The sequence below is a fragment of the Anoplopoma fimbria genome, chromosome 14 (genome assembly GCF_027596085.1).
Source record: "Anoplopoma fimbria isolate UVic2021 breed Golden Eagle Sablefish chromosome 14, Afim_UVic_2022, whole genome shotgun sequence".
NCBI classification, from domain to species: domain Eukaryota; kingdom Metazoa; phylum Chordata; class Actinopteri; order Perciformes; family Anoplopomatidae; genus Anoplopoma; species Anoplopoma fimbria.
The window spans coordinates 10,288,883-10,314,894 of record NC_072462.1 but is presented as its reverse complement, the minus strand read 5'-3'; the positions used below and the strand labels follow the sequence as shown (position 1 = coordinate 10,314,894).

Below are 26,012 nucleotides of genomic sequence, written 5' to 3'. Positions count from 1 at the left end.
CTGGTAACTCTTATATTTGTATTGCTGCAATATGGCAATAATAATAATTGATTGATTGTTCGGCAAAGTGTCATAAAATTGTGAAATTGCAATGTGTTTTGTTGAAATACTTAAATATGACTATTTACAAAAACGTGCCATAGAAAATTCATTTTCTATCACAATAACTACGCAGCACTAATAGACAGTTTAACTTTTGACATTACGGTAGTTTATTGGTTTGCCCGCATATAACTAAATGTGTCTCTTACATTTCATTTAAATTATTCCAATAATTTAAAACTCTAATACAGTGCATAGCCCATTTAAAACATTATATGTGTAAATATGTGAATACGTTATGTTAAAACAAGCAGAAATGACCAAATACCTACATCAGTTTCTGTTCATGGCCTCAAGGCCGTGTTAAAAGATAACCAATCAAATGTGACTGTAAAATGTAAATCTCTGAATCTAACATTAGAATGTATCAAACAGAACCGGCAAAAATTATAACATTTTGGTTTCTGTGCCAAGAGGCGAGACCGAGATAAATTCACAGAGTTTAGTTGACATCTAGTGTTTGAAACTAGAATTTGTAATATGCATACAGTGCAAAAAACTAGTCATATGCTCAAGCCATATTCTAATATATTTTGGAAAAACTCACCACAGGTCATTAAAAAAAGGTCAGGGGGCCGCAGTTTTCCCACGGGCCGTACCCAAACACTATGTTTACATTCAACTGTAGAATGTCCTCTTACAGGTTGCATCTTTGCATTAACCTGCTTAAAAAGTTAGTGTGGAATAAAAATGTAGCGTTGATACCGACCAGCATGAAAAAGGAATTGATTTTATTTGTGTAAAAAGGCACATTTAGGGGACACGACACACACACAGGAGAACGCTCTTTCAACTCAAACTTCATAGACAGTGTTTAGGCTACTGTGTGAGTGAAGACTCTTTCTGACAGTGTTTGAACTGCCTGAAGGAGCAGGAAATAAACCAATGTATCCTTCTTATCCAATCACAGGTTACTGTTACTCATGGGTCAAAATGTGTTGTTAGCAATGAGCGCATACATACAAATATTTGGAAGTAAAACAAGAGAGAATCAATGAATGTTTAAAACTAATACATTATATATAAAACATAACATAATTAAGCCCATCAGACCATTCTGGCTGTGTCCCAGTTGCACACTATACACTGATTCTAAATGGATTGACGCTAGAAAAAGGACCAAATTAAGTATACAAAGAAAGAGCAGCATGCAGACTTGACTTGCTTAACTTTAGAGTGAGGTGCTGAAGCCAATGTGAGCTTAGGAACAGAGCAAAGCAGAGCACTAAGGATGAACCGTTCACAGCCGCCAAAGAGAGACTACTTCTATTCTCACCCGTTGTTTCCAGTAGAGATCCCCATTTAGACCAGATCAAATGCTTCAAAACAATAAACCAGTTTCAGCACAGGTGCTTCATATCGAGTCAGTGCTTTAAAAAGCTCCTACTGGAAACAGTCTCAGGGCCCCCGATCCTGTGTCAAAATGTAGTTTCAATACCTTTATTATTTTTACTTCCTTATTCAACAGTTTGCATATTAACACATTTATTTGTGTTTAATCAAATGGCCACACAACTAATAATTACATGAATTTGGCATAAGCAGTAAGCATAGGAATAAGCAGGGGGTCAATAGGGGCCCGGCTGCTCATTTGATCCACAGGGCCCTCTAGCAAGTTAAGGAGGCCATGGCTGAGGGACATTTTCCTCAAACAAAGAAAGGAGAAGTTATTTACAGCAAGAATAAAAAACTATAAGATCCTTAGAATAACATTTTTACCAGCTATTTAAAGGGGACATATCATTGTCTCGTTAAGCCCCCCTCCCTAAAAAGCCCAGTCTGCTCTGATTGGCTTGCAAGAAAAATATGGCGCTCCTTGTAAAGGTAGTTCCCGATGTGGTCCATGGCTGCGGCCAATTGCACCTCAGTAGCACCTCAAACCACGCCCACATCACGCCACGCCCCCTCATAGTAGCCTACATTATAGGACAGAATTATAATCCTGAAATTATTGAAAAGATCTGTAATAAAATGACCATTAACATATACTTTCTATTTGATAATGTCCTATTGTATATCGACCACCTTCCATACGTCACACCCATAGACAGAGTATAAGAAGTGCACGTAGTCATAAGTGGACGGAGTCATCCTGATGTCAACCATTGGTTTGTGGGCTGATGCCAATCTTTCACCCAAGTAAGCCTCGAGGAAAATTAGGAGTAGAATGTTGGCTCAGTGATGACTTCTAGTATATAGAACATAACCGGGACACAGTCTCTACAATAACCATAAGCCTTCATAAACAAAACGAGAAATGTGTGTTAAGGTTGTTGATAATAATAAACACAATGTGTAACCTTTTAAGGAGGGTGACAAGATGATCAGTTGATGGTTACGTCTGCTTTGAAGCCTGAGTAGGCGAGTGTTGACTTGTTATCTGACGGCCTTTCAGTGTTGGAATGTCAGGAAACATCTGTGAGCAGAAACGGTAACATCTTCAGAAGAAATGTGCATTTGGCTTTGCCTCTGGAAGGACAGATGGAGGATGGACGGGGAGACACCAGGAGCCTTGCTGTCCCATCAGCTAGTTTCTTCCTCCGGTGTGTCTCTGTCTCCACCTCCTCCCAGTACGTGACCGACACTGGAACCGCGCCGCCTCACACAGTTCTGGGCGGCAGCTGCTGTTTGTAGATTCCAGCCAGTGCTTTGGCAGCGCTCTGGATCATTTGGCGCCGGGTCATGCCCGTCATGGCCTGGTGCCAGTCTGTCCTGTTGATGTTGGGCACGCTGCGCTCCAGAACCTCGCCCACTGTAACGATGAGGCCGGACCAGCGCAGGCTGTAGTCAGGAGGGGTCAGGGACTGAGCCTGCACAGCAGAGGAAACACAAACAGTAAGGGGAGATGCTGGAGGTTTAGAAGTGAGTGATATTAAAGACAGTTTCTGAGGCTGAAGCTGATGTACGGCGGGTAAAATAAGTATTGAACACGTCACCATTTTTCTCAGTAAATATATTTCTAAAAGGTGCTATTGACATGAAATTTTCACCAGATGTCGGTAACAACCCAAGTAAACTATACATACAAAGAAAACCAAACAACTAAGTTCAGAAATTAAGTTGAAATAAAATGGAATGGCACAGGTAAAAAGTATTGAACACGCTTACTGAAATTTATTTAATACTTCGTACAAAAGCCTTTGTTGGTAATGACAGCTTCAAGACGCCTCCTGTATGGAGAAACTAGTCGCATGCGTTGCTCAGGTGTGATTTTGGCCCATTCTTCCACACAAACAGTCTTAAAATCTTGAAGGTTCCGTGGGCCTCTTCTATGAACTCTGATCTTTAGTTTTTTCCATAGATTTTCTATTGGATTCAAGTCAGGTGATTGGCTGGGCCATTCTAGCAGCTTTATTTTCTGAGCGTGCATACAGGCCACGGCGGTTGAGTGCAATACTTATTGTTTTCTTTGAAACAATTGTACCTGCTAATTCCAGGTCTTTCTGAAGTTCTCCACAAGTGGTCCTTGGCTCTTGGACAACTCTTCTGATAATTATTTTCACTCCTCTGTCAGAAATCTTGCGAGGAGCACCTGGTCGTGGCCGGTTTATGGTGAAATTATGTTCTTTCCACTTCCGGATTATGGCCCCAACAGTGCTCACTGGAACATTCAGAAGTTTAGAAATCCTTCTGTAACCAATGCCATCAGTATGTTTTGCAACAATAAGGTTGCAAAGGTCTTGAGAGAGCTCTTTGCTTTTACCCATCATGAGATGTTTCTTGTGTGACACCTTGGTAATGAGACACCTTTTTATAGGCCATCAGTTGGGACTGAACCAGCTGATATTAATTTGCACTGACAAGGGGCAGGACTGCTTTCTAATTACTGATAGATTTCAGCTGGTGTCTTGGCTTTCCATGCCTTTTTGCACCTCCCTTTCTTCATGTGTTCAATACTTTTTCCCTGTGTCATTCCATTTTATTACACATAACTTAATTTCTGAATTTATTTTTTGGGTTTCTTTGTCTGTATGGATTACTTGGGTGGTTACCGACATCTGGTGAATACTTATTTTACCCATTGTATGTCCCAGTCAACGACAATTAACCTTAAGTGGTACCACTAATAGATGCAAGATGTGGCAAAGAAAGTGAGGCCCCAGACCAAAAAAAGGTCTGGGGCCTCACTTTCTTTGCCACATCTTGCCCCTTTTGGGATTACGATGTAAATTCCTGAAAAACATATATATATATATATATATATATTTTTTTATTTTTTTAGCTCTATTCTCATAACTTTAACTTTTGTCCTAATATATAGCTGATCTGTACCTGTTGGACATGATCCAGAGCCAGAGGAGTTGCCTGAGTGAAGACCTCGATGCGAATGCTGTGACCGGGGTCCTCCAGGATCAAACAGCCGATGTCAAACCACCTTGGGACAACAAAAGGATTCAGAAATTTCACGGCTTTTATTATTTACTCCTATTGAATTGATTTTATACATGGACTGAATTGAGATGAGCTGCTGGAACAGCTATTCTCTGACACTTCCATTCCAGCCCACATCAGTCCAGCTGTCTGAACAGAAGAGCCCATATCACATTACCTGCCTCTTTGTCTTTGTTTGTATTCACCATCAGTACTGTCTGATTAAGAAAGTTGGTTATTTTGGCTAAACAAAATTCAATTCAATTCAGTTTATTTTGTATAGCCCAGAATCACAAATTACAAATTTGCCTCAGAGGGCTTTACAATCTGTACACATGCGACATCCTCTGTCCTTCCCTCACATCGGCACAGGAAAAACTCCCCTAAAAACCCCAAAAGAACACTAAAGCAAAATAGAATGCATAGAATTATAATTTTCTCTCTTCATGGGGGAGCAGTTCATTATCTCCACTGACGCTTATCACATCCCTGAGGTATTGGCAGATATAATATATAACAAGCTGGTTATTAGTTATAAGATTATAAAGTGGCCATTGTCAAGTTAAAGGGAAAATTCGCAGATTTTCAATCTTATCTCTATCTCTCCGAGTTAGGCTTTGTTAATACTTGCATTTGTCCCATTAGCGCTAGCCTCGGCATATTTTGAGCGAGCACCGAGCATGCATGGAGCGTTTATACTCTAAACGCCATTAAACAACCTTCACTATGCTGAGCAGGAATTGTAAATAACTGTAAACTCATATTCATGGACTACTTTATTCCCTTTCTACAAGTCAAGTATTACATGCGTTGTAAAGAAACGAAGGTTGAATATCCTGTAAACTAAAAATTGTAAAATTTAGAGGTGTGCGACAAAGCGCCGTGACTACTTGCGGACGACTTATCGCTTTTCCACACGAGCAGTTGTTGCAGATGTTCTCCGTGTCTCCGGGCGCAGCAAAATCTGTTGTTCTTCCTGCAACCAGTGACATCACGGTGATGTCATTGGAGGCAAGGAAGAACTAGAGAGTGCTACTTCAGCTTTAGGTTGCTGCCATTCAAAAACGTACTTATTCCCTTTGCTTCTATTGCAAACAAGTAATGTTTCCAACAGCGAAAACTGCATCCCAAAATATGAGTGCAGAGAATGTTACGGACGAGGATTTTGACATTTTACAGTGTTTTGGCAGCAGCAGAGGAGAGGATACAGCCGGAGGGAACCTCCAGAACCTGAGCGGCCCCGAGCAAACACAGACTGGAGGGGGGTTTGGGGTTAAAGCAAATAATGACCACTTAAGAGTGACTTTAATAAAAAATATGTATAATGTATTACAACTATGGAAATGATAACACACATAATACAAATATATAAATCATTGCAAGTGAGTGACAAGTATTATCATACTTGACCATATATGTCATTGTAAAAGGCTTGATAATGTGTTATGATTATTGTTATAAAGAATTATGGATATTTACGAGTGCCTACAACAATCATTATTTATTGCTTTAATTAGATTTTAATGCATTATAAGTATGTTCATGTTTGTATGTGTTCATGTATGTGTGTTTATGTGTGTCAGAAGTTTTTCTTCTTACTTGTCAGGAAAGAGCTCAGCGATGAAGTTCTCCAGAGAGACCACTGGCTGCTTCTCGTGGATCACACCGGCCCGACGCAGGCTGTCAATGCGTTCCTGAGCCCCCTGCAGTCAAAAGAGTAGTTTGTTTTGGATGTCGTAAATATTTCAGGATCCGTTCAGATGGGAAGTGTTAAAGGGTGAACAAATGTGGTGGCTGACCTGTAAATGCTTAAAGACGTGAGTAGGAGTGAGATTCAAAGTGACCCTATGAACTTCAAAAAAAAAAAATGTCTGATCATTACAAATGTCCCAAAGGTGTCTGGATACCCAAAATGTAGCACACCTGGGTAATTCTGAGTTTAAGAACAGCAGGGAGAAGGATCAGATATTTTCTGATTCTCTTAATTATTTAGAATAGAACACTGGAACTGTCAGCCGATGGAAGTTTATAGCTGAAACAATTAGTTGATTCATTTAATAGTTAATTAAAAAGAAAATCAATAAGCAACAGATTTGGAATTTTGATAATCTACTTTCTGGTTCTAGTTACTCAAATGTGAAGATTTGCTACAGAATGCTGTTCATTATTCAGACCAACACACGGACACCTCGTCCTGTCTGGGGCCCTGTCTGGGACCGTCTCTGAATGAAGCATTACCAATGCCATCAGTTTATGTTTTTCGGACTGTATTGGAGAGCCATAGAACACGGGATACAACTAGAAATAAGTTCACAACATGTGGAAGCACTTCCCAAGGCTTTGGTCAGAACAAAAAAGTAGGGTGAGACATGGTCCTGTATGAAATGTAGTCCTGCCTTCTCTGATACTTTGATGCAGAACGTTTTATGTATTAAGAAGCAGGTTGGAGAAGCAGCGGTGAACTGACCTTGACACCGGCGGCATAGCCCACAGGCTGCGGGGCGATGTTGGACTGACCGGGCTCTCCAGTAACCAGGGCCATCCCAAAAACCTCCTGGAAGGCGTCTCTGACCGCCTCCACATTTTCCTCCTTGTCTGAGGTCACCACTATGTCGATGTCCCCGCCGGACTCTGGAGAGCAACAATACAAACGTTTAATCAGCTCAGTTCATTATTGTGTCATGCAGTGATGAGGAGAGAGCAGGCCGACTCACTGATGTATGGAGCCATGCCGGGATCCAGAGTGGTGATCATGGACTCCACAGAGTGCTTAGTTCTGTCCAGGACCGTCTTCACCACAGTGTTACCTGCTACTCCCTGAGGACACACAGAAAGAACACAGGACATGACGGGTTAGGACACATTCGTTCAGATTAATCACATTTTCACAATTAACCGCGCTGCAGCTCACATCACGTCGAGTAATGTCATTTCTTATTTCTTTTAAAGGCGACATATTATGCAAAATGCACTTGTTCGTGGCTTTTCAACATACAGGTCTACCTGGTGCGTCTAAAGATCCCCATAGGACAGAGGATGTCGCATGGATTGTAAAGCCCTCTGAGGCAAATTTGTAATTTGATTCTGGGCTATACAAAATAAACTGAATTGAATAGTATAAGAACAGACTGTCTTCTATCTTTGTCTCCTGCTCCATCTGCCAGAAAATGTGTGTACTAATGACTTGCTGCAGGATATGACGCCCTATGGGGTTCATGTGCAACAGGACCACCTGCAGCTAGGTGACCATCACCGCCCACGCAGTTTATATTTATATATAAATAAATAAAAAAGATATATATAAGGTAATGTGATGAAGGCACACCAAAATCTGGTTACAACAGTTGTTGCTGTATCTATTGTACTAGTTTAATACGTTTACGGTTTTTTTGACACACGCACACTCACACACACACGCACGTTTATCATCTTTCACAGATAAAGCCAGACATTTTTATGTATTCCAAGTCTGCAACAGGCTTTACAGTTATTTCAAACCACACTTGATTGGAGCGGTATTACCTTGAAAAAGCCCCAGATGCCTCCACCAGTGCTGGTGTGTTCAGGCCCTCTTGGGTCTTCCTGCTCTTCGGGGAAGGTGATGGGAGACCCCGTATCTACTCCTCCTGTCATGGCTGGCTGCTGCACCATGGGGTTTGGCACTACACCTGGAAGATATCATTTGCATTGTTTTTTTAACTCAAGTAACAAATGTAAATGTACAGCGTGTGGTACAATTACATTGGACCACACTAGTTCTATATCAATTCAATATATAAATAGTGATTTGATATTTGTATATTGATACACGGCTTTACTCAGTAAAATAAATAGACAAGCGTGGCTCTTACCCGGCATGGCCGTAGGACCGGAGAACGTTGGCATCAATGGAGTCTGTGGTGTTCTGCCGGCATGACCCCGCGTGATGTCATATCCCGCACTCATGGAGAAGCTGGACACAGGAGGGCCCGAGGGAGGGGCCGACAGGGGAGGCAGTCCCCCGAAGGAGGCCGGGGGAGGCAGAGAAGGGGAGGTGGAAGGAGGAAAATAAGAGCTGCTCGTGAAGGGGGAGGAGAGGGTCGAGGGAGGGGGGAAATGGGAGGACAGTGAGGGGTGCGTGGCTAAGGGGCTGCTGAAAGCAGGGAGGGAGGGAGCAGGGGCGAGAGAGGCAGAGACCGAGGGGGAACTGAAGGAGCTGGTTCCTGAGAGGGACAGAGGGCTGGACAGACCTGGAACACAAGGGGACACCTCAGAGACACTTCTCAACGGGTCTTTGTCAACAGCTCCATGTGCAGTTCATTCACTATATATGATGTCATTGGTTCTGCTTTGATGATAAACTTTACCAACGCTCTAAACCTGAAGCCCTGTTCAGACAGAATTAATGTTACAGTAATAGAGCAAATCCAATACTGGATATATGAAACAGATGCCAATCGTCAGTATTTTATTGTTCAATAATCAATCATTGTTCAATCCAACAACAATATGAATGTAATTTCTTTGCATAAACATTAAAAAAACATTTTTATTTTTATATTTTTTAAAGAATTGTAGCCAATAGAGATGTTGTGCATGGGACATTTCACAGCTGGAGATGAGCATGAACATTACAGTACCCTTATACCATTCTACATCGTTATGGAAACTTGGCACATCTTACCCGTTCCCGCCCAATGTTCAGAGTTTTGGATTGAAATAGCCTTTAAATAAGTAAATCTGTAAGCGATAAAGATTCTAGCTGAAGGAATATATAATAAAGGCAAACTTGTTGAGCTGTAACGGTATGTTAGCCACAAAACCACTGTGCAATTACAGCAGCACAAACGCTATGCATCGCTACGGGAACCTACATCAGTGATGTAGTAATTATGAGCAGGAACACGGTTTAATTTAATTTGCATCATTGTTGTTGTCGTTGTTGTTGTTGCTCTCACGGAACTACTGAATGTGTTCATAGTGTTCTCTGGCCATCTGCCCATGCTGGCTCTAAAAGTGAAATTATAATAGTTCACTATACCATTGATTTGGTTGATGTTTAGTTGCATATAAAATGTGATATGTATTACTTCAAACCATCACGTTACCACTTTGGATGATGTTTTTTTTATGACTGGTCCTGAGTCTGTTTTACACTGCTGGATTTGCAGCTAATTACAAAATCGATGTCTGTTGGGATTTATCTCAGAGAACATTGAATCAATAAAATGTATTTCACTGTTATTTGTGCTTTAGGTTGTGTCAGGCCAGCTGACGCAAAGAAAGTAATGTCCAACGTGCTCTGTGATACACCCCCTCCTGTCCTCTGCTCACATAGCAACACCTCATAGATCAGGTCTTACCTATAGACATTGGCGGGGCGCTGACTGTCGCCGCCACAGACAGAGGTGGTGTAGGGCTGGCAGGTGGCGTAGTCTCAATCCCACTCTCTTCCATCATCTTCTCTGCCGTATTCCTACACTTCAGCCCAGAATATAGCTGCAACAAGATGTTGAGAGAATCCGGATCAGAATCAGAATCCGGTTTACTGCCAAGTAGATATTCAGGAACAAGGAATTTGCTTTGATGCATTGATGAATAATATGAACATGGTAATATAAATTAAGACAAAAGGGATGTACAAAAATCAAGGAACATAATTGAGTATAAGAAAATGATCTGAAATACAGATTTTTCACATAATAAATATGTGCAAAATCTGAATTTTAATTGAAAGCTATACAGAAGAGAATTGCAATGAAAATACGAAATAACATTACAGAAATGTGTGCAATGTATTTAAATTAAAAATTGAAGATCTGTGCAGTAATAAATAACGGGAAATTAAATTGTGAAGAACGCATTTAAATAATCAAGTGGGGGGACGGGACGGGACACATATGCGGACACTGCGCACAGAGTTCCGTTCTGACGCATCCGTAACCACGTCACTCACCGCTCCTTGGTTAAACTGTTTCCAACTTTTTGTTCAGTGTTTGCAGAGGACAACACGTCACGGCTCTGCTTAAAGCCTTCCCGGGTTAATGCTTCCCTTCGTGTCATACAGTGGCTCATCTAACGGAGACGTTGTGTCAGAGTCGCTTCACCGCGTTTATAAGTGACGCCACATCAAACTGTTTTGAGCTGGATTCAGCGTTAGCTAGCTTCCTGCGGCTGTACCGTTACTTGTGTCTGGCAGCAGGGACACGGTTAACGTTACATTAGGATCAAATTCTCCAGCAGCGGTGAATATCACGCGTCTCCTGACAGGTAGATTTATGTTGGCTACTCACCTGCTAGCAGTAGTAGTAGTAGTAGCTCTGCACTCCCATGTACCGTCGCCGACCCTCTTTGATGACGTCATGTGTTGCCACGTCTGCTCGACTGTTGGCTCCTCCCACCGCCGGGAGAGCCAGGAACCGAGCGCTTTAAAGGGCCAGAACCCCTTTACGGACTTAATTAAACCCAAACAAAGTGACCACTGACCGCCGCGTTCTGTCCCGTATACTGCGCTGTGTGAGTCGATATAGAACTGTAAAAAAAAAAAATCGACAGAGATTCATAATCATATTAGCATGACCTTATATTTCCCACCACAAAATACAACAATTCTGTACACATGACATCTATTGCATTCTGTCCATCCTGGGAGAAGGATCCCTCCTCTGTCTTTTTCCTGTGCCGATGTGAGGGAAGGACAGAGGATGTCACATGTGTACAGATTGTAAAGCCCTCTGAGGCAAATTTGTAATTTGTGATTTTGGGTTATACAAAATAAACTGAATTTAATTTAATTGAACAACAACCCGCTTCAGATGTTGACATAATCCATCAGACACATCTATTGAGAAATGACACATTTGTGAAGGGGAAAATATATTTGGTTTCTTTAGGGCAACAATGTTCCTAAAAATTATTCATATTAAACAAACAGAAGAGTTGCAATGATTAGATGTTTATTTAAATTGGTCAACATTTCAAATATATATATAGCAATCCTTCTACGTGACATCAAATTAGCATACATAGGGAAATATATTTTTTATTATGGATAATGTTGACAGAACCTTTACTGTTAATCTGAAAATATACAGAGATGTTAAGAATCAACTGACTAATTACTTACATGTCCAGGTCAAAAGATGGTACACACTATTGAGGATAGGCTTTACAGTTACATACATCAGGTATTTTGCACAAGACTCACTCACTCTGCAAAGGGTGCACTTCATGTAAAGACTGGCAAAACAAATTAAAGGCTTGTGAATTCTTCACAAATCTGCAGGCTGAACTAGAGTTATTAAAAGCTATTTTCAATAGTGTTCAAATATGAAATATTCCCATACAAAAGAAAAAACCTTTCCACGAGGTTGGAGTGTATCAACGTTGTTTTGTGTACAGTGATTTAAAAAAATAACGTTCCAAAATTTTGATCCTGAGACTATTGCTATAACGCTTCCATGTGTAGAGCAGTTTCATTTTTAATTCTGTTTTCTCTTTATACTTAGATATAATTCATACTGAAGCTCCTTTATACTTGATATGAGGTATTAATGTATCTAACCCGTTCTTCGAAGAAAACTCAATTTCGCTTGGGCCTTGAAGAGGCAAGTAGCATGAAGTTTTACATGAATGTCTGCACAAAAAAAAATCAATGTAATTCTATTATACAACAACAGTCATGTCATCTTCACTTCACAATATCAGATTTTCACTAAACTATTATCGTGGCAAAAATAACTCACGATAACGATATTATTGCGATATCTATAGATGTTTGTAAAAAAATAATAATGCTATTAGCCAAATTAATCTTTATCTTTTTGTTATTGTGCATTTTGTTTATCTTTTGGCAAATTAATTTAAGTCCAAAAAGTGAAGGCAGAGGGAGAGTCTGTAACCAGACTGTAAGAAGCGCTGGCTGGATTTATTGTCACAATATTATCATATGTGTATTATCAACATGATAGCAATATTTATTTTTTAAAAAGATCACAGTTATCATCGAATCCGTCAACACCCCCACTCTTCTGGTCCTCTCAGACTGATTGGACCAAATCAATTATTTGTGGCAGGCAATTCCAAACTTTAAATCTTTAATTGTCGTTGTGTTTGTGTGTGTATATATGTACGTTTGTATATATGACAACTGCCACGAACCACAACTGCACACAGAGTGAACTGTCGTGGAAACCAACTGACACAATGCCTACGATCTGAGTTCCTGCCCAGATGGCTGGTGAAAAAAACATACAAAATCATAAATGAACTTGTCAAATCAAAATATCCATGCAACATTAGGGATAAATTCAGTAAGACTTTCAAAATGCACATTGCTCTTTAATGTGAAAGGTGGAAAAAGGTATTAAAAACAACATTTCTATTAAAAAGAGAAAGTGAGAGCATCGGCATGGTGAGATGGAATGACTGATGGAGTTAGTGGTGTCAAAATGTACATATGATAAATAGTTCTGAATTTAAAAAGATGTAAACATGTAGGAAGTGTTGAGTTTGCGGCTAATTAAAACACAAGCAAACCAGAACATGGTAAGGCTTCCTATAAAACAGAGCAAATGAGAAATAAACACCCGTCTCTGATATGACGCTGTTTCTAATAAAAGCCAGCTACGCTGAGGTAAATAAAGGTTCTGGCCACTGTTTGAAAATTCACACTGAAGAAGTAACTTAAGTAAGAATCTTACTTTTGCTTAAGTTTGGTCAAAAAATACTTAAATTCTCTTTCATTATTTATATAAGAACATACTAAATAGTCAACACAGTAATGGCTAATGTGGCTCAGTGGCGAGCAGGGGTCTCCAATCAGTGGGTCGGCGGTTCGATCACCAGCTCTGGCAGTCCATCTCGATGTGTCTTTGGGTAAAACACTTAACCCCAACTTAGCCCTTGTCATCAGTGTATGAATGGGTGAATGATGACATGTAGTGTTAAAGCGCTTTGAGTGGACGGAAGACTAGGGCGGCTGTGGCGTAGTGGAGAGCAAGGTAGTTCTCCAATCAGAGGGTCGGTGGTTCGATACCCGGCTTCGGCAGTCGATGTGTTCTTGGGCAAGACACTTAACCCCAAGTTGCTCCCGAAGGCTTGCCATCGGTGTGGACTGGATGTTGCATGAATGTTAGTTAGAGTCTGATGGTGGCACCTTGCATGGTAGCCTGTCATCAGTGTGTGAATGGGTGAATGATATGTAATATACTACTGATTGTAAGTCGCTTTGGATAAAAGCGTCTGCTAAATGACTGTAATGTAATGTAGAAAAGATCTGTACAAGTACAGACCATTTAACAAATACCCATAGTGTAACAATGGCGTAGCTGTAAGTGCTGACAAAGAAACATGTTTAAACTTAAAATCCAATCAATTTGTGACCTTAAAATAAAAAAATCAAATCCTGGAGTTTTAAATACCATGATGAACGGGGAATGTTTATAAATGGATCTTTCCAGACACGATGTCGTGATACAGACTTGCAGTCAGAGGAATATAGTCCTTCTGAGAGACATCTAAGAAATACAGAAGATCCTTGGCGACCTCTGGATTAAAACCCTCCTGGACCAGCTTCACCTTCTGCTGCTTGAAGGTCTCCGTCACATCCAGAGAGGTCTAAAAACACAGGGCAGGATACAAATGAGCAACATTTACTTTACACTTTAAAATACATACGGCAGGTTATGAACACCTGCATAACCTACCTGTACTCTGAGAAACCACGGCCAGGCGTATGCAGGAAGGGATTTTATCAAATGGTTGTAGAGTTTTCTTCCATCTAATTTGTGATCCTGTTTAAAGACGACAGCGGCCATACCTGCCCGACCTTCATATCCTGCACACACACATTGGAAAAGAGCCACACACTGATTATCACATGGGAAATGACAATTTACTGCATGAAAAGAGCAAACTTCACAACTGCAAAGTAGAAGGCACTGCTGCACAGGAGCAAAGCAGTGTACTGCTGTAAACGGGGACGGAGGCTAATCGTATTTTAAACACCTATTTAATAAAAAAAATCAATATCAGTTTAAGTGTACACTATATTTACAAAATGTTCACCGGTTAACCTTGCAGTGAAACGGCTATACTGTTTTTCTTCAATGGAGTCTGGTGGCTTCTGACAACAGCTTCAGTTCCCTGTCAGAAACATAGACAGGATAGCTGTCTCACAGGAAGGTAAAGCAGAGAAAATATCTAAATATAGCAACACTTGAAGTGATATTGATTTTTTAAGCTGTTTAAAACACGTTTGGCTGCTGTCCCCGTCCACAGCAGTACATTGCTTTGCTCCCATGTTGGTTCTCCTATCTGATTCTCCAAACTGGAAGCATGCCGCTGCCATCTACTGTACTGTATGTTAATACACTGACTATAAGTGCCTCATACGACCTCACTTGAAAACACTTTGCTTCGTTGTCATTGAACGCATCACCAGTGAAGTCAAATTCATCCAGACTGGCCCAGATCGTGAGGGTGAACTGCTGAATGTTAGATTTACAGCCTGGAACTTTGCTTCACAGAAATGATAGCTGAACAAAACTAAAGTACAGAAATTACTTTTAAAAGAGGGTCAACCAAGGTTACACTGTGAACCAAGCAAAAAGCCTTTAGTCCTTTTAATTAGTCACAGTCCTATGTTATCTGGTCTGGAAACTTGTTCTGAAGACCTTGCAGCAGAAATGTGGCAAATCTTGGTCTTTGTCTCACTGGTAGCTGGAACCACAGAAACACGGACTTGTTGTGCAAAGACCTGAACACATGGTTTTCCACAGACCTGGGATAGTGACTCCGTAGATGTTGGCCTCCTGGATAAAATCTAGAAGACCTAAAACCTCGGACACCTCTGTAGTGGACACGTTCTCTCCTTTCCACCTGTAGCACAAGAGGTTAGATGCGGTTAAACCTGGAATAACTCATTTTTGAAGTGACATTTACCAGTTTTCCAGCAGTTATGTGGCAAAATAATCATTGATTAGCAGTTGTGTTTCTGGCTTAAGTCCAATATATACTCTCTGTTTTGTTCTCTTTAAACTCCTAAGAGAAATATGTCAATCATAACTATAAGTGAAGATTGAACCAAAACAGTTGCAGCCTGACAAAGAAAACAAGCTGAACTGACTATAAAGCTCTGTCAAGCTGTGGGGAACTGCTGACTCAGGTGACAATTGGGAAAGCGACTCCTTTCACATTGTTCTCACATCACATCACATTCTGTTTTGTTTTTTTCTTGCAGAACGCAGGAGTTGCTGGTTTACTCAACACAGTCATTTGTGTACACTAAATTTTGAATATTTCTGGAACTGAAGCCATCGTATCCATCTATGCTCTCATCTATGCTAAAGTCGCCAGACTCCATTGGTGAATCTGAAATTAGCCTTTGAAACACTACAGTTACACAATACAAAACAAACTGAAGAATTAAGGCAGCTGTTAACCAGCAACCCCCTTGTTCTGCATAGTAAAATCATTTTTTTTTTCAATGCAGTGTGGTGGCTTTGGCGAGAGCATAGATTACAGCTGAAGCATGTTTGGTTTTGACTGAACTCAGTTTCACAACACTGGTAAAGGGTTTGATCCAATAAGACACCAACAAACAGTTAAATTGTGTATTCTCTTTTTTTTTTAAGTAAAATTTCCTTGGCAAGGTTGCACTAGCACAATACTAAATGATAAAGACAGTAACGGTACCTGAAGGTGTCTCCGATGCGGTCATGGAAGTAGAGAAAGTCCCTGTGATCATGGAGCAGGAGGTCCCCCGTGTTGAAATACACATCCCCAGCTTTAAACACACCCCTGAGCAGCTTCTTCTCAGACTGGACCCGGTTCCCAGCGTAACCCAAGAACTGGTTCATAGCAGTCAGAGGAGCCACCAAGATCCCTGCCTCTCCTGTGCATGGAAACAGGAAGAACATTCAGTGGACACATTAGCTATTCCTCTGTACATGCAGCTATGAGCTACAGCCTGCCATATTATAAAGCCATATTTCCCCATGTGGTCCACCTACCTATTGGTGCTCGTATGCATCTTCCAGAGTCAGTGCGGACCGGCTCGTATGTTTGTGGATCATATCTCAGGAGCTCAAAGGGCATTGAAAGCTGAAAGGGGGAAATTATGAAAGCTGCATTCATATTCAGTGAACAGTACAATGGACTGCTGCAATTTTGTACACATTTTATAATTCAGATATTTATATGAAAATTAAGTGTGGGGCACAACCAGTATCATCCTTATAAATCATCAGGGCTGTGTAGGTGCCACAGCAAGAAAAAGTATATTGATGGCCAAATAACATCTGGATGGGACTGCAATACCTTTTTTATGTAGACTTTTTATAATCACGACAAGACAAAATATCAAGTGGCTCTAGTATTTTCAACCAAGGTACTTCAAATTTGAGTCCCTAGCATGAGTAAAACACTGAACAACCGGATTTTAAAAAGGGGATGAAATGTTTCCAACATGACATTGCATCTCCAAAATCCCAAGATCTAATGAAATACAGTGTGGCATGGTCCATGTCCAGAGGAAACATCTCTAACTGTTTGATGCCTGACCTTGTTGAAATAGCTTGCCCTCCCGATTGGTCCGACCTCATCGGTGTAGTTCAGGAAGCCAACGCTGGCCTCAGTCAAGCCGTAACCCTCTCTGATCTTGATTCTTCCGAAGCGTTTGGCAAACTCCCTCCAAACATCTGACCTGAGACCACTTCCTGCCGCCAGCCGAACACAGTGAGTCTTCTCCTCTGGAACCTGGAGGCAGGATGAGACTCTGGTTTAAGAAACGGAGTTTCACGTTTTAAAGAAACATTCCCACCTTTTGGAAGAAAATTTGCTTATGTACAGGCCTGGTCAGAGTAATATGAGAAGATTTATATCACGTGAATCTGTGCATGTCCTTTACAGACATAGGTCTGGGATGCGTTTAGCTTCGGTTCACACAAAGACTGGAAGCAGTGTGGAAACTGTTAGGAGATTGTAAAAGTGAAAATGGCTATCAACAAGTCCACCTCTATCTACTAAGAGAACATTTTAGATTCATTGGTGATGGACACACTACCAAGGCAGCAACAATCTTTTCACCCCATGAAGCCCACTAGTTCCAATTATTGTGCCAATATACTAATGGATTGACGTTTTTTTTTTTACTTTTGATGCTAAACTATGCTTAATCTCATGCTCAAGACAAGTGACAGATGTTGGGATAAGAAAAGGGAAAATAAATAGTTAAATATGATGAGTACAACTGGAAAACAACGCAAGTATTTTCACCTGATATGACGCAATAAGGCAGAGGAAAGATCTACTCTTTTGATGTAGAGCTTTTTATGTGCCATTGATAGTATGTCAGCATAAGGTAATATTGAATGAATATCATGTCACATTGCCAAAGTTGACATTTGCAACGAGGCTGTTGGTGAGGTACAGGGGGCCACTGCCACAGACCATGACGGTCCCAAAAAGTCCCAGATGTACTGCATGTCAGTTGGTTTTGCAAATTTTATGAAAGCAACTTGTTAGTAAATTTGTACCACTAAAGTACAATATCAACACGGCATTGTTACCTATTTTTGGTCGTGTCTTGCAGAGTGACCCAGAGTCAAAATTAAGTGCTTTCTCATTTTAGTTCATATTTAGTTTTATAAATAAAGTTGTATTAAATCAAATTGCCATGAAGTAAAAGAGGCCTATCATTCCAGCGTAGGAGTACCAGTAAGCACTAGACTTCAGGAGCTCCGAGGGCAACGGGGCATTACACAATGTGAGGTGGGCAGGAGGTGGGTGGGTCAAAAGGAGCCCAAGCTATTGTTTGTCATGGGTTGTGGTAATGCATTAATATGGCGACCCACACCAATTAGAATTTGAGTTCAATAAAAAAAATGTGGTAAGAAGGCTATTTGGACCAGAGATGTTAAAATACCTGAACTTGAGTACCAGTGAGTTAAAAACATGTCACTGTTTCACTAGTGGGTCAGGTACTTCCATCCATCAGCTCCAGAAAAAACTATCGCTGTGTCCGAAATCCACGAAGGAAGTAGTAAGTGATAAGTGTTGTTGTTGTTGTTCCTGTGTAGCATAAATGAGCTAATACATTTTATGATAATGCCATATTGGATCGGTGCATAGACTCCTTAATCCAGCGTTGTAGGCCCTATCGGAGGCATTTCCAACACTGCGTCGGTATGTAAACGGCTCTTATTTTAAACAACACATCTATTAATGTTTCTATTGTAGCATATTGAAGAACATTACAACATAAAAATGAACAACATTTCAACTTCTTGGACTTTCCTTTTGAACATATAAAATCAAAACTATAAAATCAGCAAGGTGTTGTAGTGCATTTGCAAAAAGCTGCAATCATTTCTTCAAACCTCCAGATGTCACCTGACACTTTTTTTGGGGGGGGAAGAACATTATTATTGGTTGCAATGAACACAGTAGCCTCTAGAGGCAGCTACTGTGTCTTTAAACTTCTATCCAAATCTTACAAGACAGGCTTTGTTTGGAGTGTGGTCAGTCTTACCGCCGGATGGTTGAACAGGTACCGACAGAGCTCTCCTATGTACTGCACCACCGTCACATTGTGTTTCACACAGTCCTTCCAAAACTGACTGGCGGAAAACTTCTTTTTCAACACACACGTTGCACCTGTGATCCAAAAGAGGAGGTAGAGAGAAAATGGTAGGACTATATATCGCTTTATAACACAGATTTTGAAACATACTTCATGTCTAACAATGTCAATACAAACTATTTAAAGCTGGAGCTGGATAGAGACATTTCCCCTGCTTTGTTTCAGCCTTTTCTCCTGGTATGTGAGGAAGTGACAATTCCTTATAGGCCAATAAAAAGGATGTCTGTTTCCTCCAGCGTTTGCTCTAGACCTTTCCAAAGTACTGACTATAAACAACAAATCTACTGCTCTCACCGAGGTGTATGCATCCTCCGATCCCCAATAGGGAAGCAGACATGTGGTAAAGAGGAAGAGTGATGTAGATGACGTCATCGGATGTGGCTCCGCACATATGAAGGAAGGCCATGCTCACAATGGCTTTCATGTGACCTACACGGGCCGCCTTGGAGAGACCTGGAATAGAATGGCAGCAGTCATTTAAAATCGGTCCAAATGCTGTTTATTTCCAAGTGCAATTAAAGTTGTGTCTTGATGGGCGTGTCTATGACATTTCAACCTCTAAGTTGGTTTTGTAATTCCATTGCTGCTCTTGTGGAGTCAAGCACAATATCATATAATATCATGAATACTGTGCAGAAAAAGATCATGTGATGTGATTGAAAGCTCCAGAACAGCTACTAAATGGACCTTGTGGTGAGATTGTTTGGTGCACTTCTGTCAGATCCTTGTAGGACTTCCTCCACTGTGTAGTGTAGTTAAAGCTGTGGTTTGTCACGACATTTCCGTTATCTTATGACGATAAATGAACATGACCTTGAATGTCTTTACATTACCGACTGACCGTATGAAATATGGACATGGCCTCGATCATTTTTCAGTTATCTACTTATTGTACGATATATGGACATGAACTTAAACATTTATACAATAGCAACTTAATATGGGATGTATGGAACAAAATCCAAGCCTCTATTTAACTTTTCTTTCCGCTGTTTCGTTAATTTCATATTTTTCAACAATTCCAATGTCTTATACATCAATAGTTTATAAGTTATAGAAAAGTTATATTTTCAATATGTGTGATTAAATGGTCTTAAAATGTCAATTATATTGTTTATTGCAATTATTTCTGGGACAATATATCATCCAACAAATGTAGTTCACTTGACAGGCCTAGGTGGCTGGCCATCTGTAGATGAATATGTAACAACTGAAGAATGCAACACTGTGGCAGTACCTGTGGTGCCTGAAGTAAAAATGAAGAGAAAGTTCGACATGATGTCAACTTTCGGAAGGGCACTTAAGTTTTCTCCAGACATGCGTTCCACCTTATCGAGTAAAGTGCTAAAATCTTCAGAAGGTGAGGTGTGATCCACCACCCACACGGCCATGTTGTCCTTCTTCAGATCAGGCATCACCTCCTCCACCAAACGCACCAAATCTGGATGAAACAGACACAAAGGGATATCTCACTGTTGATTCATCAGACACGACCAAAGCCGGTAAACAAACCTGCACATGCAGAGTGTTTGATTCGACCCTATGGTCATTTTACAGGTAGATGTGGTGTCATATCGGACTGAATTATGCTCTAGGCGGTTATTTTGTCCTCCCATACACACAGATGTGATAATGTGTGTGAGGTTGTGGTCAACATGACACGTGCCACGATCATTTACAGGCCACGCCACAGAAAGTGAGGTAAAGAGTCAACATAATCACATTGGTCATATTCAGGGCTTCATGAATTCACAAATGCATGGGCGTGTTTATTGACGGGAGAAGTCACGGCATGGTACTTCGCTCTCTCCCTGTCAACTATCAGTACGACTGATAGCATTTCTCTTGTTAGGAACCTTCCATGGGGGGCCTAACTAGAAATGTGTGAACCTTTACGGTACAATAAAGGACAGATAGCAGTGTTACGACATGATGCTTTCTGCACATAACCCTCTGATCCTGCTGGCATCGCCACATTCATCTAAGTTTCTAATAGGAAGGGAGAACTAGCGTGGCGAACTTCTGTTATACTGGAGAATATGAGCGCTACAAGCTCATGCAAGGTTAGGTGGGTCATTGTAATTTACATAAAACAAGTTTACTCTAGTTATTCAGGGGTTCTTAGAAGTTCTCAAGTTGAAGACCCTCATTTTATCAGCTGTGGACCGTTGGACATACTCAACATAAATTATCTATTTTAAATTGTTTATGGGAACAGTTAACCGTTATGGAAAAATGGGTTGTATCCAATTGGTTTTCTTTTGACGGACTAATCAATTTATCTAGTTGTTTCACCACTACATAAAAAAATTATATACAATGCTAATGCTATCCATTTAACTAATTAAAAAAATGATACTCTGGTTGATTGTACCCATTTTTTTTAGACTAACCACCTCAGATATATAACAAGGAACCTCAGCACACAGTAAGTATCACGGCTCGACAGTAAGGGTCGCTATGTTGCCATTGGCAACCATTTGAGAAATTGGAAGAAAAAAAATATCAGTGCCAACCACTTTAAGCATAAACAAAAAAAGGGACAGCAAACAGCAAAACGAACACCCCAAAATAAATGCATTTAATATTTGTTGCATTGTTTTTGTATACTAGAAATTGGGGGTGGAAACAATAACTGATCATATTTAAGATTCAAATAACATAAAGTATCAGATTACACATATACTACAAAGAATTTTGTTCAGTTACAGTCATAATTATGTTATTCTCTTATGTCCAATTTCATGTTCAGCTGACGTGTAAATGCAGACTATCTGAATTATTTACACTGATACATTGAGTGCACTTTGCTGAAAATAGTCCTGTGCTTTCACTCAAGTAAAAGTTTCGAGGTATTTCTTAGTACTTCCTCCTCCCCTCCTGTATAATCAAAGTTTCATTTAGCCAGTTCACTCTTTAAAACCTGTTCGTTTTTGCTGGGACAAGTAGTGCGATTATACTGCACAAGTTGTGTGAGAGTTTGTAAAAGGATGTCTTCATGTAGTTTTGCTGTTGTTAAAAGGTTTTTTCTCAATTTATTTCCTCCTTGATTTGATTCTTCGTTCACTGTTTAGGTATGAGAGTAAAACAAAGCTTTCTTCAAGGATTCAAAGTGACACAGGGTGATCGATAAACAAATGGTTATTTGGGGGTATTCCTTAAAGAGTTTTATAATTTACTCTTCCTGTTCTACTGACATGGAATGAATGCAACAAAAGGGCGAATGGTAAATACTTGGTATACATTTGAGTTTAACTATGTAAGTTGTGTGAAAGTTATATTTGTGATGTATTTGTATTAAAAGTGTATTAAAATACATCACACATATGTACTTCTTAAGAAGAAGACCATCGGAAACAGTGTGCTGCTCAAACTGTGGGAACCTTAAACAGGCCCTATTATGCTATTTTCGCAGCTAGCCCGCTCTGTTGTGATTGGTCAACGTTTCACATTTCAAAAAAATCTTCCTCCGAGCTTCAGCTCCGCCTCTCTCTTTTGTTGTTTGAGGGTCAAACTAGACGGAAGGAGTTTTACGTCACTTCCGTAACATTGTGACCTCATAAAGTTACAGAAGTGAAGGAGAGAATTCAATGGAGCAGTTTCAGGCAGCTCAGGAGCTTCTGAGGGGGAGGGTAACTCCTTTTTGGCGTGGACTTCAGGTTTTACACTCTACAGACCTTTTACATTTAAAATATATATATATATATATATATATATACACACTAAAGGAGAGGGAAAAAGTGGAAAAGCATAATAGGGCCACTTTAACTAACCCCAAGTCTCTGTCCGGCCCTTCTAGAGACATATACCCACTACTACTACCACTATCATTATTAGTCACATTACTATTATTATTGCCTGTACTATTACGCTTATTGACTTGCTTCTACCCTGGAGTCTTTGTGCTTTCTCGCTTCGCAGGCTTCTATAAATCGTGGCTGTACCTGGACCGTGGATGTGCATCCTGCTACGGCCCTGCTGACACCGACTGCTACCACCATTATTATTATTACTAGTCACATTACTATTACTATTACCTGTACCATTAAGCATTTTAGCTTTACTTCCACCCTGAAGCCCTTTTGCTTTCTCGTTCTGCAGGTTTCCATGAATCGTTGTGGTACCTGGACCGTAGTCGTGCCTCCTGCTGTGAGCCGACTGACACCCACTGCTACTTCGATTATTATTATTAGTCACATTACTATCCCTATTTTCATGGCTATAATTCTACTGTAATAATTGCTGCTGTTATTATAAGTAGTCTTATTATATGAATCATTTATGTCATATACATTGAATGTGTTGTATCTAAGAACTGTTATGCTGCTCATTCTGTACACATGACATCTATTGCATTCTGTCCATCCTGGGAGAAGGATCCCTCCTCTGTCGTTCTCCCATAGGTTTCTTCCTTTTTTCTCCCTGTTAAAGGGGTTTTTTAGGGGAGTTTTTCCTGTGCCGATGTGAGGGAAGGACAGAGGATGTCGCATGTGCACAGATTGTAAAGCCCTCTGAGGCAAATTTGTAATTTGTGATTCTGGGCTATACAAAATAAACTGAATTGAATTGAATTGAATTGAATATGCTGGTTAGAGTCCTGTGTGTATCATATTGACAACTGATGTGAGTGAGTGAGTGAGTGAGTGAGTGAGTGTTTATAGAAAACTGTGTCCTTGCTTATTTTGAATCCCCCATAATGAAATATGATTAATCAAAGCACAGTGAGCAGGTTTTATAAAGTTAACCTCAGTTAAAGAATTCGCCCAAACTGCGTGAATTAAAAACGTGCAATACCTGCGCCGACGACAAGCGTCCTGGCTCCGCAGCTCCGGAAGCAGTGAAGCAGAGACTTGGCCTTAATGTTGACGTTGAGGAAGGCGACCGAGCAGCCCACTTTGCACAGCCCCAACCACGCGCAAATAAAGTCCGGCTCGTTGAACATCAACAGCGCAACAATGTCTCCTTGTTTCAGAGAGCCCTCCGTCCTGAACGCGTTCGCAAACCGGTTACTCCTCCTGTCCACGTCCCGGTACGTCAGGGTCTGTTTCTCGAAGACGATGAAGGGCTTGTTCGGGTTCTTCTTCGCCTGGTGGAGGAAACAGTCGAGGTACGTGACGATCCCTTGCTGCATTCGAGCCCGCAACGTCTTTCCGTAGCTCCGAAGTTTCAAGTAATACATCAAATCCACCCAGAAGAAGGGGTAAGCCATCCTCTGGTAGAGAAGGAGAGCCAGCAGTCCTGCTAGGACGCTGCTGAACACCAGGGTGATCATCTTAACGTAAAAACACAACACAGCTCGCCTCCATGCGAGACTGCGCACCTTCAACAACAAGGCTGCGATCGGCCTGGCTTCAGGAAACCTGCGGTCAAGCTGATGGCCCCTCTCATTATGCAAATCCACAGAGCGTGGTGACAGCCAATGAGCTCCACTGTGTGCGGCCGGGCCAGCTTCGAGCTCCCACTCCGAGAAACACGGTGGAACCGACCCACACGTTGAGTTCAGATGAGAGCGTGAGAGAACTGACTTCAAAATAAAAGAAATATAAGAAATGTACATGTGTTCAATATAACAGTCAGTCAGTGAACAGACAAATAGATAAATAAACCAAAAATGAATACAGGTTTTATATATATATTATTATTATTATTATTATTATTATATTCCTTTATTGATCCCCATGGGGGAAATTCAAGTGTTGCAGCAGCTCAACTACACAGAAACAGATAATAAATACACATATTATACAATAAAATAAAAATAAAAATAGAATAAAATAAAAAATAAGAATACAAATAAAAAATGTACAGTATATCCACATGGGGGGGGGGGGGGCTGGTCAGCATGATGACAGACTGTGGTCTCCGCTGTTGTTGTACAGTCTGATATATATATATTTGTCATATGTATAAATATTATATATTTATATTAATGTATTTCTTTGTTTATATATTATAAAATAATGATTTTAAAACAAAATACGGCCTGCAAACTTTTTTTTTCAGAGATCAAATGTATTTCACTATACTGTAAATATGCAGCCCAATTTCACTTCCCATTTCTTTTCATGCATGATCTTGGTCCTGGAACTGTAGAGGTCTTATAGTAAAAGCCTTCATAGGGGAGAGTATTCTCGCACTTGAAGTTCCTGTCAGCTGATATATATTACATGTTAAATTATATATATATTTTTTACTTGAAACCCACATCCAACCGACATCCTACCAATAGAAAAGATCTCTACGGATGTCACAGTTTACCAATCCCCTTCTTTCAACGAGAGAGGCTTGCCAATCTTATCGTAAGTTACGAATGTAACTATGGCTCCTTGAATTCCTTGATGTCTGCGAGTTGCAGTAAACGTGGATATGTTTTCTTGCTTGAGATGAAGACAAAGTCCTGTGTGTGACGTGTAGGCTACCTGCGTGTCCCAGCTATAAATTCCACATGGTAGCCTACACCTTACCTCTCAACATCTTCTTGCTGCAAAAACAGTTCAGAATGACCAGCATTCCTGGCAGTCATCCAGGAATTTACAGAACCATAGTTACATTCGAAAGTTACTTCTGTTTCATTCCTTACATACCACTTGTACCACCAATGCAGAGGTTGTAGGTGCAGCAACCTCAGGGGTGTGATTTCAGAGGCCGCTGACAGCATCCCCAGCAGACTTATACATGTCTTGACAGTCAAACTTGCCCAAGGATGAAAAAACTGTAATAGACACTGAATCCTGTCTGCCAGCTCAACAGTTTGGCGCGCCCGCATAGAGACTGAATCCAGAGACAAGCCGATGAAGGTGATATGCTGTGCTGGACGAAGCAAGCTCTTTTCTCAAATGTATGTTGGTCCATCACTTTAATTGTGTGGCTATTTCCTGAGACAAAACTCCACGGAGCAGAATGCTGCTTTATGAGG

General features: G+C 40.6%; 2 protein-coding genes across 3 annotated transcripts; both read right to left on the bottom strand.

Moving 5' to 3' along the window:
* Positions 1-221: 221 nt before the first annotated feature.
* Positions 222-10,847, bottom strand: prrc1 (proline-rich coiled-coil 1). 2 transcript variants are annotated; one of them, XM_054612156.1, is made up of 9 exons: positions 10,746-10,847; positions 9,816-9,951; positions 8,325-8,702; positions 7,996-8,141; positions 7,188-7,290; positions 6,941-7,104; positions 6,073-6,176; positions 4,375-4,477; positions 222-2,912 (listed from the first exon to the last, which is right to left on the bottom strand). In XM_054612156.1, the coding sequence occupies exons 2-9, from the start codon at positions 9,910-9,912 to the stop codon at positions 2,703-2,705; spliced, it is 1,305 nt and encodes a 434-aa protein (XP_054468131.1). In that variant the 5' UTR covers positions 9,913-9,951; positions 10,746-10,847; the 3' UTR covers positions 222-2,702. The 2 variants fall into 2 exon arrangements, with proteins under 2 accessions (XP_054468131.1, XP_054468132.1); XM_054612157.1 differs by lacking the exon at positions 10,746-10,847 and adding an exon at positions 10,409-10,736.
* A 598-nt stretch (positions 10,848-11,445) lies between these two features.
* LOC129102895 (long-chain fatty acid transport protein 2) lies at positions 11,446-24,552 on the bottom strand. Its single transcript, XM_054613186.1, has 10 exons — positions 23,891-24,552; positions 20,334-20,537; positions 19,391-19,549; positions 18,986-19,110; positions 17,017-17,211; positions 16,467-16,557; positions 16,150-16,348; positions 15,236-15,333; positions 14,160-14,290; positions 11,446-14,070 (listed from the first exon to the last, which is right to left on the bottom strand). Exons 1-10 carry the CDS (start codon positions 24,366-24,368, stop codon positions 13,894-13,896), a joined length of 1,857 nt encoding a protein of 618 aa, XP_054469161.1. The 5' UTR covers positions 24,369-24,552; the 3' UTR covers positions 11,446-13,893.
* Positions 24,553-26,012: the final 1,460 nt, after the last annotated feature.

Coding starts and splice junctions, on each gene's coding strand:
- prrc1 (XM_054612156.1), bottom strand. CDS start 9,912: ATGATGGAAGAGAGTGGGATTGAGACTACGCCACCTGCCAGCCCTACA. Junction 8,142..8,324: donor CGGTCCTACGGCCATGCCGG/GTAAGAGCCACG, acceptor GATATCTTCCAG/GTGTAGTGCCAAACCCCATG. Junction 2,913..4,374: donor CTCTGGATCATGTCCAACAG/GTACAGATCAGC, acceptor TCTGCTGTGCAG/GCTCAGTCCCTGACCCCTCC.
- LOC129102895 (XM_054613186.1), bottom strand. CDS start 24,368: ATGATCACCCTGGTGTTCAGCAGCGTCCTAGCAGGACTGCTGGCTCTC. Junction 16,558..17,016: donor GGGCAAGCTATTTCAACAAG/GTCAGGCATCAA, acceptor TCCCCCTTTCAG/CTTTCAATGCCCTTTGAGCT. Junction 14,071..14,159: donor CGTGGTTTCTCAGAGTACAG/GTAGGTTATGCA, acceptor CTGTGTTTTTAG/ACCTCTCTGGATGTGACGGA.